Here is a 15,001-nt window from a genome sequence, read left to right as displayed (position 1 = left end):
TTAGTGCTTTCAGCTTCCCCACGACACACAAAAAGCTATTTCTTATGCGCTTCTTTTGTGAAACTCTGACTGCATCTCGAGGTGCAGAAGGGTTTGGGGAGAGAACGAATGTTGGACTCRGTCTGGTCTTGTGCTGGATGTTTCAGTTCATTGGACGGTGTTCACACAGCCTTGGAGGTTTGTGGTCTAAAGCTGCTGGAAAGTTGTGTGAGCGTATGCAAAACATTCTATATAGGATTGCTTAAATTTAGGATTATGGAATAATTCAGGTTGGAAGGARTATCAGAAAGTTTTTGGTTCAACATGCCTTTCAAAGCAGGGTCAATTATGGAGTCAGCTCAGGTTAATCAGGGCTTTATCCAGACAAGATTTATGAAGTCTCCATTATTGAAGGTTTTTAATCTCCCTCTTGGCAACTTCTTCCACTGCTTGTGTCCTCAATGAAAAGTTTAAGGGTTTTTTTTCTTATATTGAGATATGCCCTCTCTTGTTTCAGTTTATGCCTATTGTCTCTTTTCCCTGTCTATCAATGTGAGGAGTCTGGCTCCATCCTCTTGGTTGCCACCCTGTAGGTATTGGAATGCTTTTTGTAAATCCCCCTGAAGCTTCTCCTCCCCAGACTGAACAAGCTGTTCCCTTTGCTGCTTCTCACAGGCCATGTCTCCCTGACCAGCTTGGCAGCCCTCTGCTGAGCTTGCTCCAGTTTATCAGAGTCTTTCCTGGACCGGGGGCCCAAAACTGGACACASWATTCTAAATTTGGTCCAAGGAGTGCTGATTAGAGAGGGATAATCACATTCCTCAGACTACTGGCTACGCTACTGTGGATGCAGCCAAGGATCCTGCAGGCTTCTTTGCTGCCAAGGCATGCTCCTGGCTCACGGCTCGCTGCTGAACATGCACCAGCACTCCCAGGTTTTTTACACAGAGCTGCTCCCCAGCCTGTAGCATTGCAAGGGGTTATTCCTTTCCAAGCCTTTGCATGTCTTGTTGAATTTCACATGGTTCCTGTCAGCCCATTTCTCTTGTCTGTTTRGGTATCTTTGTGTGGCAGCTCTGCCCTCAAGCACTGTGACTGTTCCATCCAATTTGGTGTCATCTGCAAACTCGGTGAGCACGTGTTTCTATGGAGTCATTGTCAAAGATAATAGGGAAAAACCAGGTTTTGGGGTAGGCCCCTATGTTACTCCATTGTTACAACATGTTTGCTGCCTCTTCAGCATGATCATCCAGCGAGTTGTTAACTGCTCTGATTGTCCATCCAGCCAGACTGTAACATCAACACTCACATGTTGAGAGCATTCTGTGGCAACACTCACATGTTGAGAGCATTCTGTGGCAACACTCACATGTTGAGAGCATTCTGTGGCACTGTTGAAAGCCTTGCCACAGCCAAGGTAAATGGCACCCACCGTTCTGCCCTGCAAATAACATCATTTTATTGTAAGGAAAAAGCAGATTGGTCAGGCATAATTTACACTTGATAAATACATGCTTATAGTTACCAGCCACCAACTCATCCTTCAGATGCCCTGATGTTTTCTTAGAAGACTTTGCATTGTTTTCTGAAAGAACAAAATTATGATGATGAACTTGTGGTCCCCCAAACTGTCCTTTTGGTCTTTTTTTTTTGCAATGATTTGCTTTGTTCCATTGTTCAGGGACCTTACTTGGTCACCAAAAGATGAACTCAAGTTGTTTTATGTGAGGGCATTTTCCAGTTCTTCTAAGGCTCTTGGATGCAGTCCATTTGGTTCAATGCACTTGAATGTGCTCAGTGCTGTCAAGTGAAGCCTGATTTGATCTTTATGCACTGGTGGCAGTTCTTTTCTGAAGAAATTCTCTAGTGGGAGGTGCAGGAGACCATGCTGGTGAAGACTGAGGCAAAGGCAGCACAAAGCACTTCAGTTTTGTCTGTGTCCACACTGCTGCAAATTCTGCTTTCAGCAAAGCTCCCTCATTCTGTTTGYTCAGCAGGTGACACTCCTGTACCATTGCTTGTAATTCCCAACTGCAGCTGAGCTTTGGTGTTCCTGATGACATCCCCAAATGCCTGGGTGATGGTTCCAGACAGTTTGTGATCTGTCCCTTCCTCACCATTCTGTGTCAAACCCTTTTGCATTCAAGTTCTTGTCATCAGTTCCCTCTTTAGCCAAGCTGCTCTACTGATATTTCTGCATATTTTCCTAAGTGTTGTGATGGACTGCTCATGTGCTCATAATATTATTATAGTATAATGTAATTTATATTATTATAATTAACAACAGCTTTCCTGAGCTCCTTTGCCTTTTAGAACTTTCTCACCAGGGATTCAATGGCTGCTTATCAAGACTCTTATTCTGAGAAGAATACTTGTTTACTTTTGTAGTAACTTTGTCACCAGACTTGGGTAGCAAAGCTTGGGATGSAGAAAGAAGAAACTCTAATTTCTTCCACCAAGCTAAAAGAGAAATTTCAGCCAATACAGCAAAAGCAGCAGCAGCAACATGGAAAAATACGCTGCAATAGGATTCTTCTTTTTTGCTGTGTTTTTGTTATGGATATAATAATCTGTGAAACTCCAAAGGSTCTAAAGTAGTAGAGTCTTCACTCAGTATTGATATCTGTTAGAAAATTAGTTTAATAATAATACATCCATTGCTTGAGGTGGAATTTTTGAGTACTATGAGTGCTTTGATATAGTTTTTATTWTTAGAGATATATTTGAAATCTAGCTAAGTTCACTGAAACGATTTAATTGTTGAAATTTTGAAATCTAAATTAACATGAACTACTGATTTTTTAAATTKATGCATATAACAATCAGAAATAAACATTTAGATTTGCTTCAAAGATATGGTTACTGCTCTGTTAAAAGCATTTGTATTGTATTTTTTCCTAGATAAATTTTGTCCCCCTCTTGACATCTTMGTGCTTTATGTTTGAGAATGGAATTACTGCTGCTCTCTTCCTATAGGTCTAAATTAGCTCTRATTTGGATAACTGAGCAGCTGTTACCAAGTTCTAAAATATTTTTTAAATCTTTGAATTCCAACAAGGAAAAAAGGCTATGATCTCTTCCCACCCTGTGATCATTAGGTATTTGTGATCATGTTGTGATGATATTGTGAAATGAATGTATAAAAATGTTGACCTTAGTATAACAGAATTTTGATATGTTCTTTTTTGTTCTTGGAATAGGCTTCAGAACTTTGCTCTGCTTTCTATCAGGTTTTGAATATTGTCCATATTCTCAATTTTTTTTCCTTGTTTATGATATTTTAGTCTTTTCTACAAAAGATGTATTTCCAGAAAATGAATAAAAGGGCTCCTGCATCATTAACTTTTCACAGTAAGGCCTGAGCTCTGGAGTGAGAGCTCTTACTGATGTCATTTAGATTTTTGATAAGCTGAGGAACTTATTTATRTGACAGTCTCAGGAGAAAGAGAGCAAAGGTATGCTATTAGTTTCTTATGCATTAGTTACTTCTACATGAAAAAGAGGGTTTGATAAGGGAAATGAGCTGTAATGGTCAGGTTGTGGTTCAGATGATTARGGCTGAAAGGGTTCCAGGGGGCCCCAGGTCTGTGAATGTTTTTAGCAGAAGAAAGCAGTGCCAGAAGTGTCCAGTGAGTGGTAACAGGTTCAGTTCTACATTGCACTGTTCAACTCTTTCTAGAAGCACTGTGCAAATGAGGCATTTTTTACATCTCATTGGMTTTTTCTATGCAGCCATTGGTTTTTCTCTTAGCCACCAGACAGATGAGCTGAATCCTGCTTGAACTGTCTGCCATTTCAGTGCTGGTCAAAGCTGGAGAAATGAAGCTGTTTCTTCTGTCAGTTGGTGTAAAGTATTTGTGAATTTTCATTCTGATGGTCACATTTGGACTTTGCTGCTTCCATTCCCTGGAAGGTTGCCACTGTACTGCTGACTTCTTGTGTCTGTGCCCAAACATTCTCTGTCAGACGGTGAAGGTGCTTCTTTCTAAAGTGCTGGGAGTTTCCTTCCATTTCTAATTCCACTGATGAATTTCCTTTGGCTATTTCTATCATAGATAAAGACAGAATTTGGTTTTCTAGTTGAGTTTTCTTTCAGTTCACACCTTTTGAACAAAGAAATGTTGCATGTGATTCTGAACAGAATCAAATTACTTGCTTTAAAAAAAAAGAAAAATTACATCTGTCTTAGTGGCAATAGATGACTATATTTGCTGGCTGGATTTGATAAGACTCCTCCTTCAATGCAGTTTAAAAGAGCATGGATGTGATCCTGAAGCACTTTATCCTGGAATATCTCATATCCATAGCCCGTGGTCTGAAGGAAACAGAACTGAAAGCTTGTTAGCAGAAACACTGACTGGAAGGGATAAGGTCTTTTCACTTCTCTGTTGCCTCAGACAAATTACATTGCTTTGTTTAATGTATCAAGTTCATTCTTGARTTCCATTAATTTTCTTGCTCCTCTTTCAGAATTAAAAAGAAAAAAAAAATCTTATTTTTTACAGCAGCAAAAGTTATCATGAGTAGCCTATGTAATTGCATATTTAAAACAAATCTTTGTGGTCCTTCTGGCCGTTAGGAGCTGCAAAGTAGAGAACAGTTTCCAACTYTATTTTATTCTTATAAACATTTTTTTAGTGCAATGTTGGACATTTTCAAGTTCATTTAAGTTCAACTTCCCTTCTGAATAATATAAATCTATAAAAGAGTAATATCAGACCAATCTGGAATAGGATGTCCTCTTTGTCAAACAAGCAAAACCCCAAAACCCCAAACACTCCAGGTGCTTTTTTTACCATATTTTCCTTTAATCCTCATGATTTTAGTTCATATTTTTGAACCTCACAGAAATGGATTTAGTAACTACATTCAACATTATATATGTATATTTATATATGTCTATGCAAGACTAATGACACAACAGAACTTATATTCTGGTGTAAAATGGCATAACCTATGGCATGATATTTCASTGCTAATCCACACACCTTGAATCAGCATTTTATGTCTTGGCCTGCTGATATAAATTCTAGTTGAAGTATAAATAAACTTTTCCTTTTCTTTGCTCCAGTTAGTACTTTGTATATGTGATAGGAGGCTGGAACTCGTTCCTGGAAAAGGAGAAGSAATATGGAGAGAAGAAGAGATTAAATGAACTTTATTTCTAATAGCAAGTATCTTTAGTTGGCATTGGACAACAGAGGCAAAAAATAAACATAGTAAATGTTTTTCTCAAAGGTTTGGGGTTTTTTTCCCAGTGAAAATCTGCAAGGCAGTTGAGTCACATGCAGTGCAAAGCACTTAAATTAAGGGCACGATTATCTTCATTAACTGCACTRCTGCCCAGTCCTGGTTGTATTATAATGTTTTTCCTTCCAACATACGTCTGTGTACATATCTGAAATGTGTGGAGATGTTAAAGATGTAAATAAGTTCAACATATCTGTAGAGGGAAATCACTGAAGCTGGTGTTCTCAGGGAATTTCAGTCAGTCCCTTCACCTGCTTGTTTGTCCTGCAGTTCTAGTTTGGGCACAGTATTTATGGAACAGACACTCCTCATTTGATACAATGCTTTTCTCATTTGAGCATGTTATTTTGGAAAGTGTAAGTTTAGGATTGAGGGAAACAGATCAGTCTGGCAAGAAGAATCAGGAGACTTGGCTGCAGTTCCCATCTGCATCTCTGAACAGAACTCTTCCTCAGCAGTGCTCTCCTCTTACCTCTTCACAACTTGCAGGGGATATTTTTTCCTGCCTTTGAACTTTTTCTTCTTTTGAGTTTAGATTGAATTGTGGGGTTTGGAGGAGTGGTACAACAGATTCTTTTTTTTTTATTTTTTTTTTTTAACTATCATTTGCAAGATCTGGATGGGTCTCGACATGTGTACAGAGAGACTTGACATGGTGATTTTTCTTTTGGCCAAGTGCATACATTGTCCTTAAGTTTCTTCAAAGAGTAAGTTTTTCTGTTTAATGAAACCTGTAAATCTACAAATCTAATGTGATTTGAGTCTTCAGTAAAAGCTGAAGTTGAGAATTGTGTGTAAAAAAAATCCCAAAAAMCAAAAGTTTTATTGTRACATCAGGTTTTTCARGTTATGTACAGGAGTCTTGTTCAGCCAAAATAAGCCAAAACAGAAAGGTCCTGGCCCAGTTCCCTCCTTGTATTTTAGGTGGAAACAATATAAACAAATTATTTTTCCTCTGACTCAATTCCTATTTTTACCTAATTCTGCCCAATTAGTTTTCTATTTCAYATGAATGTAGACAAGCAGAATTTCATTTAATGAAGGTTCACCCATTCTAAAATTAAAATCTTCCGGATTTAATGTGTACAAAATACATCTTTATTTGCATWTGCATAACATGCTTTTAGGGCAAGAGCACGAAGGAAACCAGTGAGTGTGGAGGGAGTTGAAAATGAATCATTTTATCACTCTTGGCTGTGTGACCTGGTGTGATGGAGCCACTGCTTTGGGGTTTTGACAGAATTGTCATTTGCAGCATCATAGATGGATCTAAAATTGCAGCTCAAGATGCTGCATTTCTGCCCTGATGTGGACTGTAAACCTTATTTAGGAAAAAAAAGCTTTTGGGAAGAGATGCATTATTTTGCTGAGTGGTTCTTGTAATGCTTTCTTTGTGCCCAAGCTCAAGCAGTGGTAAAACATACTCACTGTTTTGTGTAGGTACTGGACAAAATTGTTACGCTTTTAACTCAAGGAGCTTATTCTCTCTTTCACAAAATCTTAATTAAAGTGGTCAGACTCATTTGCTGAAGAAAGAGATTAATGGAGTGTGCCTTTATAGCTGATAGTGATGTTCTTGTGGTCTAATTACTATCTRTTTAAATAAAATTGAAAGAAGACTGGGATTTTGAAGCACCTTCACAAAGCATGAGAGCCTCCAAAATCTAACAGGGTATTAAACAGGAATGAATGCTTGAGTGGAGAATTTTGTTTACACTTAACAATTWATGAGCAAAACCGTAGGTGTAGGTTTAAAGAAAGTGCTTTTCTTTGAACTTTGACGGAGAAGTTGGTTTTATATTGCAGCTCAGAGTATTACCAAATGCCAAATTCATTACCTTTCCTTGTAATCTTTCTTTTTTTTTTCCTAGCAAACTGTTGTTGGACAATGCATCTGCAGTGCTGTTTGATTTAACAGATCAAAGCTGTTGTCACTGGTTAGCAGTGAAGGCTGGCTATGTCCAGCATTAATAAATATATTAAAGTGTTGCCAGGATTAATGGGAGATGACCCTGTGCCTGTTTTCAGAGTCGCAGGGGGCCGAGTTCTGTCAGCAGTGAAGATGCATCTGATAAAAGGCCGAAGCAATGGGGATCCTTTCTGTCAGGCACTAGAGGAAGTTGTACAAGATTTGGATTTGAGGATTAAAAATATTATCGATTCACAACAGGAAACCTTGGCTGCTGGCACTACTGGAGTCAGTCCAGCGCGGGTAATGGGACTTCTTTTGTTCTTTTTRCTATTTAGCTTTATAAGAAAGCAAATATCTTTCACCTGTTTTGTTTCTTTTTAATTTTTAAAGGACTATCTATAGAGTATAATCTTTTCCTAACACTATAAAGTAGTGTAATTTCCTCTACATTGTGGTTTTAAACTTGTTGAAAGACTTATACTTGAGATTACACTGTGGATTTCAAATAGCTGATTTATTTAAATTAGATTTCTTACCTCAAAATTATAAATACAATACTCCTCAAAGCTTATTTTGATTGTGCAGTTGTTACAAATGTAGATACTTAGGGCTGTCAGGTTTGCCACTAATTCCAAAGCAGTAAATCTATAACAAATGTCCAAACAAAAACACCTCATGAAGGYAGAAATAAGATTTGAGAACATGCATCTGAAACTTTTTATTAAAATACGCAGGTTTTAACTATCTAAAGTTAAAGTAGTTCATTATCAAGTATTTCTAAAGGTAAGGCATTCAAAATAAGTTAAAATATGAAAAGTCTAACACATGGTAAAATATGGAGGGGAAAGGAAATGAAAACAACAAATAATCACGTGTAAGCTTTTTTCTTTTAGTGTTTCAAGAATGAAACTTTCAATGAATTTTTTTCATGGATATTTAAAGTTCTGTAAGTCAGGGGTCGAGAGCATAGTACAGGATTGCTCTTTGTGGTTCATGTGCTTTGAATCTACTCAGATTTAAATCATAATATTTTTGTTATAAAATATCAACAAACTTTATTTTGTTTTATGTCATTGATCTATAAGATACCTAATGTCAAGTATTTTTCTAGCAAATCTAAAAAATTTACAGACACTTTGAGTTAGAATTGTTAGGATGCTTCRTTTTGTGAAATCATTGGAATTATGCCATGGTAGCAAAAGATACTTTACAAATTTGAATCAAACCTTCAATATTATTTTTATTTTTCAAGACAGCCAGCCCATGTTGGGAGCTCCTGGGAAGGCTGCTTCCTCATCAAATGTACCTGAAAAGAGTAACTTCGTTAGGAAAATACTTGCTTTTCTCCTGGCAGTGGCAGTTTTCTTCCATCATGGCTCAGTTTTCCTGCAAAAACCTGGTTTATAAGGATCTAGAGCTCCAGGAAAAGTTATTATTTTATACAGCAGGAAGCAGCACTTTGTGTTGAAGCCTGCACGAGTGACCAATAGGAATTAGGATTAATTTCTTCCTGAGAAAATTACTGTAAATGGAACCTGGCTGGTGTTTCTGGAGCTGCCCAGAATAGTCTGGAGTCGTTAGTGGTCACTACCCTTGAAGAACAGAGCAACTATTTTATTWAAAAAAGTAATTTGATTCATGATTTTAAACTTATTTACAAACAAGATTTTTTTTTATTGCAGAGATTGTTGTCTTACCTGGAATTCTAATTTTGCCTTGGACTTTTGTCCATTGTTGATACACAGAGTGAGTCACTGATGTGGTAGTTCTGGAGGTTTCTGAAAGTTATGAGGTTTTGTTATTTTCTAAAGATTTTTCTTTTTCCTTTGTGTATCACCAGTCAAGATGACGCCAAATTTGTGCTTTTTAATTAAAAGAAATTCGCCATGACACRCATGACATTTAATAAAAATCTGTGTTATGGTGATGTAATGACTGAGGAGGTTCAGAATAAAACTTGAGGAAATTAAATGGTACCAAAATAGGGCAATTCTGTAAAGCCAAGGAACAACCATTTCTGTAATTGCTGTTTCTAGCTATTGATTATAACTCATAGGAGCTGACTGACATGTGTTGCTATGGTTTCTGGAAGGCTACATACACTAATTGAGGTAATCAAACAGAGAGAAAAATAGAATTGGATCTTTTCAAGACTGTGTTTAAAAGCAGTTAACTGATTAGATAAATTAAGGTTGTCTTGCCCTTGAGAATACAGTCAGAATATTCRGTGTTTCTGTGTATTAGTAAATAAGAAAGCTGTTTAAAAAAAAAAAATAAAATACAACTTACTACTGTGTATTAAGCCTTAAATTTCTCTGTTGAATTCCTAGTACCTTTAAAGAAAAATGTATGAAACTTCCAATTCCTCAAGTCCCATAGTGGCTATGGATTTCTACATCTGTATTGCTGACTGTTACATTGAGCCAGAATGCAGATTGGGTTTTTCCTTCAAGTAATTCTTTGTTCTAGTGGAAAATTCACCCAAACAGCAGGAAATTGTGCCAAGCACCACCGTTGTCAAATCTTGAAGAAATTTCACTTTAGCAGATTGTTAGAGAGGTTGGGCTTCACCAGAACATGTTTGTGTACTGAAAAATAGAATGTTCATTTCTGTGCACGGTTTCATCCTAGATTTGTGTATTTTTCTGTGTGATTTGCTCATCAATGTACACATGCAGCTGGCATTATCTAAACTCTGCTGATTGCTTGGGACCAGAAAACCTTTCCCCTGGAGCTGTTCCCCATCAATGCTTCCTGCAAAAGGGAGGAAGGGCTGTTCTCATGCACTGTGCTGATGTGCACTGATTTGGGAGGAGAGCTGTTAGGCTGGCTGTGTTGAACTTTGCTGGTTTATGTTCCTTTGTATTCACTTTCAGCCAAAACTGCACTCCATAAATCACGGCACTGCCTATTGTGGCAGAGATACTGTGAAGGTGCTGCTGATTCTTCTGGATGAAGAAGCTGTCAGTGCTCCTACCCACAACAAAGCAGATCTGTTGTATGACAGTGAAAACATGAGTTTGTTTGGCATCACCTCTCTTCTGACACTCTTCAGGTGAGTGTTAGGAAGTTGCTTTTGCTGTCTTGAGTTGTTTGGGGTTTKTTAATGGATCTGAGYGTCTAACAAAGCATTGATGTTACTTGCACAAAGCAAATAACCAAAGTGCACTCTGCTGTGAGAGGTGGAAAGGAAAAACATTTTTAGAACAGTTTTGAGTTTTCAAAAGTGTCCTAGGTCTTWATTTGCATTTTCTAAATCTCTAAAATACTTTTGTAACGTGGGCTTTTTGAGAGCACAAACTCTGTGAATGACTCTTGAGAACCCATTTCTGTTGGCACTGACAAGGAACTGAAGAAGCACTGATGATTTATTTGGTCACTGCTCCTGAGGAATCACCAGCTGTTGAAAAAAACAGGATACTGAGAATTTTGACATTATGGGTTACAAAGAGGATTCATGAACTAGAACAATAGTATAGACAGTAACATGATGAAGCTATTTTGAAGCTACATATTTTGGCAGTTAAAATGTGAGAACCATTGCAAGGCTGGCAGAAATTTTGCACCACAGACAACTAGAAATAAAATTAAGAGCAAGCTAAATAAACCTAATTTTATTTATGAAAAAGATTGATAAAATGAACTAAATAAATAAATAATGGATTATTATTGAAAAACTTTTCCTCATAGGCACATTGATCTTCCATGAGCTTAAACAGAAAAGTAATAATTTACAAAAGCACAGAAAAGACCAAAATAACCCCTTTTATTGGCATCATTGATGTTTTTCATTATAGGCATTAAATTCTTTCATTGATGCACATAACTGGTCACGTAATGAAACATAAGGGAGGGGAAATAYTTTGTGTGAATATTTCTATTGAGAAGTCTTAAAATATGAGGAACATTATATTGAATATCAACCAGATGCTGTTCATGGGGGTGCAAGTGGAATGGTGTCTTGGAAGCTCATCACCAGCATTACCAATAATAATAATAATAATAGTAATAATAATAATAGTAATAATATGTTTGCAGAGCTACAATATTGGAAACACACTGCCAAATGAGTAGCAGGAATTGGAAGTGTAGGTTTGGTTTCTCTTTGCTTTCTTCATTTGTCACAGTTCATGTGGTTCCTTARGAAGGTAGAAAACAAAGTAAAGCTTGGAGAGTGAAGGTATTTGCATTCCTGTTTCTGAGGAACTTGGTATGGCAGCAATTTTTCCTAACTAATTGCTTTTCCATGTTCTAAATACTTCTCTCTTTTTATGCTTACTCTTTTTGATACAGCTCTCCGGCACGAACCAATGGATCTTCTCCAAARCCTCTTAGACTGCGTGTTCTGAAACCTCTGGATGCAAAAATAATTCAGGTAATGTGTAGGAATTTCTATGCAACTGTGTCTTCTCTTGCTGTGCCTTCTTTGTGGCTGAACAGATCTACAGACAGAGTTTCAGCTGTCTGTTCACAGATCTAAGCTGGCCTAAGTGTCCCTGGTGTCAGAACTGACATCTTCTGTTAATTCTGTGCCATCTCTGCACACCCAGTTCTTGATCCTGAGGTGGTAGGTCTGGCTTTCCTGGTACATTCAACATTGAATAAGGTATTGTACCTGTTATATTTTCACTCCATGACACCACTGGAATATTTATCTCTAAGTCTACTTCAGAGTAATTTATTCAGTGTTCACTTTACCTTTTGATGTGCTRCTGTGTGTTTTTCTTGGACTTGATGGTTGCAACTTTGTCCTACCTTTMTTCACTGAGATKSYKKTYMRRAAWTTKKTWWYMRARKKSYTKGGSMMCMRRWKSCMWTYTACTGTTTGCATCTCAATCTGCTCCTTTAAGGTGTTTTACACCGAAAGTMCTTGGTTTAGCCTGTCTGAATCCATTGATTATTTCTGATTTTCTGCTTTGCTCTGTCCTTGTTTGTATYCAGCCTGTAATACCAGTCTTCATTGTTCATTTGTTAATTTTCAGATGAACCCTTTTTGCTATCTTTTATACAGTTTCTTATGGCTGAAGGGATTTTCTACATCTATCTGCAGAACTCATTATAGTCCTTTCAAACCTTTTTCAGTACCTTTAAATCAACCTCTCCCCAAACCTTAGCAGTGCTTTTTGTTGAGACAGATGTCCATTACAGTGACTAATTTCAGTTCTTTKTTTCTGTGAATCCATATATTTCTTGTCTAGGATTCTAATGTCTCCTGGTAGAAATAAATTTTGTTCTGTTCTTACTGTRAAGCATCTAGCACAAAGAATTCCTTGTCCATGACTTCAGATCTCAAGTGCTGTAGTAATATTTGACCACCTTCTTACACTGTCAGTCTCCACTGTTATTCCATGCAACCATCTTCAAATGTGTGCAGGCTGCTTGTAAAATTCACAGCTACAAATTCCATCGTGTTAGCAATTGATTCAGAAGAGGTACCAGACATTTGTTCTTTGAATAAGAGTATAGCAATATGAGGTTTCTTCTCTATATTTGCARTCCCTCAGAGAAGTTGCTTTTACCATTTCTGTGATGGTGGCTTCAGTTCCAGAAAAGTCACCCTGAGGATGTTTTTCTCATGCTGCCTCTGTTGGGTGTTCAGTGGTTACTCTGTAATCTCAAGTAATGATCTTTCATTAGGACTTGTCCCATAAAAATTACCTTTYCCATGGGATTTGAGAGGGGAAGAAAAGCACAGTGATGGTGATTGGTTGTATGCTGAGTCCCATCAATATGTATGTGTAAAATGAAGAAACTGAGGAAAATCTAGAAAGCAGAAAGAGAGACACCTAAATTAAAAAATAAAATTTTAAAAAATATTAAAAAATAAAATTTAAAAATAAAATTTTTAAAAAGTGAGAGAGAAAAACTCTTAAGCTCTCTCCTTCCTGAACAGGAGCAGATCTCTCAGCTTCTGTGGAATTATGTGAAGGAATGCAGATTGATAATATTTACACCTAGGGCACATCATCATGTTTATGTGTTTTAGTATCTAAAAATAAGGACAGTGGGTAATGTAAACAGGTAGCTATGAACTGGAATTGGTGTTCAGAAATAAAAYAAATCTTGTGGATATTTCCATTCTGCCAAAACAAATTCCTGGCAACAGACAAAGAAATATTTTTTGTCCTTCAATCCTCATTAAATASTGGAAGAAGCACAAGGATCACCAAACTATGATGGCATTTGTTCAGAAGCAAAGCTGTTGCTGTGAATTCCGTGATGAGAAAGAAGTCTGGGGAACAAGCATGTTGCATTGCTTTGTGTTCTCTAGCTGAAGTGGGTAAGAATAAGAATATGGAACTTGGTCTTCTTTTGAGAAGAATTTAGTCTGAAGTTTTTCTATTTTTTAAGTGAAGTATCTTCCAGTGCATGGTTGAAGGAGTCTTGAATTCAGAAGGTCTGTGGAACATTGAGTTGTCTCTGGCAACATACATACATAACATACTTCTAGTTATATGAAAGGAGTAGCTACTCTATTTTTTGACTACTTATTTTGTTGATTTAATGGATTATTAAAGCCCTGCTCATTATTAAGATTATTAAAGTGGTGTGGGAGGGGAATGAGCAGACTGTTACAAGAACCTGATTTGTTTAGGCTGAAGAGCARCTTAGGACAACAAAAATGTTGCATAATAAGATTTTCATCTTTTTTCTGCACTGCAAAAAAATTAATGAGACTTTCAAGTTGTAGGTGAAATCCTGTTCCTGAACTGATGGGATTGAGTGAAACAGAACTTTAGGAGTCAAGAAGGGGAAGACCCAAAGCTGTCAGGCTGTGAGCATGCAATACATGAGAGTGTAACAGACTTTTTTGGTAAAGTTAGGATTGTTTTGACCTTTTGATATATTGTTTTAGAAMTCCTGCTGCATTGTTAACAGACTTACCCTGAAACAGCTGCAAGGACTTTCAGTAGTTTGGCTCATTTTTTTCTTCATGTAACCGGAGACAACCTTTCCTATATGAGGCACTATTTCCCTCCAATTGGGAACGTAGCTGTAGTTTTAGTTTTWAGAAGAATTTGTGGTTTAGGAACTCTAACAAATCTTGGCATGCTTGGAGTTCATTGTAATTTTACTGTGTATAGAAATCCTTCCAAGAAAAAAGCTCCACAAAGCAAAAATCCTGCTCTGCCTTTCTCATGTGACTTTTTCATGTCTCTATAAAATGACTTAATATCWAGCTTCATGCACTGCTGTTATTTTTCATTGCTTAGCTCTCTAAATGCTGTTACTTGAGAGAATTGTTTTGCCTATTTGTGATTCCAGTACAAATAAACTGTGACTTGGAAAGCTATCAGCAGGAAGTTATCGAGAGTTTTCTGAATGCCCACTGTAATTGTGAACAGAGAGCCATAGGAATAGAGAAAATCATCTTCTTCAGGTAGAATTCACATCTATTCTTGCAAGAAATCTTTATTTCCTAAGTGGAATRTAATTATGGAGGACACCAAAGTGACTGGAAGTTTAGTAGAGGAGAGAAGTGAAAAGGAGAAGAAGTTTATGTGCTCAGCACAAAATCTGAAAAAAAGCTTAGTGTCAGTTGATAAACCACATTTGTTTCAAAAATACCATTTTTATTTCTACAAGACCCCTAAACTACTTAATTTAGGATCCATAGCTGTGATTTTTGTTTGAAAGCCAATAATGAGGTGATTTGAGGTTTATGTTCTCAAAACAGTAGCAAGTTATTTTGGGATAACAAAAGGCTGGTACAATATCATACTAAAAAAAAAATAATTATAGTTTCAGTACAATAAAAGCTTGCCATTACCTGAGCTATCCAGGGTATTTTTTTAATAACATGCCTTGGTTTGGCAAAGATATCATGTATTGTTTTGTTAGTCTTCCCTTTGTACTCTC

The 15,001-nt window shown here is 37.0% G+C and overlaps 1 protein-coding gene across 1 annotated transcript in view; it reads left to right on the top strand.

Annotated features, from left to right (window-relative positions):
* The window catches only part of PARPBP (PARP1 binding protein), a 33,054-nt gene that overhangs the window by 10,946 nt on the left and 7,107 nt on the right, over positions 1 to 15,001 (top strand). The window contains exons 6-8 of the mRNA XM_057387431.1: positions 7,258 to 7,441; positions 10,018 to 10,196; positions 11,435 to 11,516. Coding sequence (XP_057243414.1) covers positions 7,258 to 7,441; positions 10,018 to 10,196; positions 11,435 to 11,516 — 445 coding nt within the window. The remainder of the gene's footprint in view (positions 1 to 7,257; positions 7,442 to 10,017; positions 10,197 to 11,434; positions 11,517 to 15,001) is intronic.

This window comes from Malurus melanocephalus, unplaced genomic scaffold (assembly GCF_030028575.1).
Source record: "Malurus melanocephalus ecotype Western Australia unplaced genomic scaffold, MMel_1.1 scaffold_1215, whole genome shotgun sequence".
NCBI lineage: Eukaryota > Metazoa > Chordata > Aves > Passeriformes > Maluridae > Malurus > Malurus melanocephalus.
The sequence above is the reverse complement of the archived record's forward strand: the minus strand, read 5'-3'. Positions and strand labels throughout refer to the sequence as shown.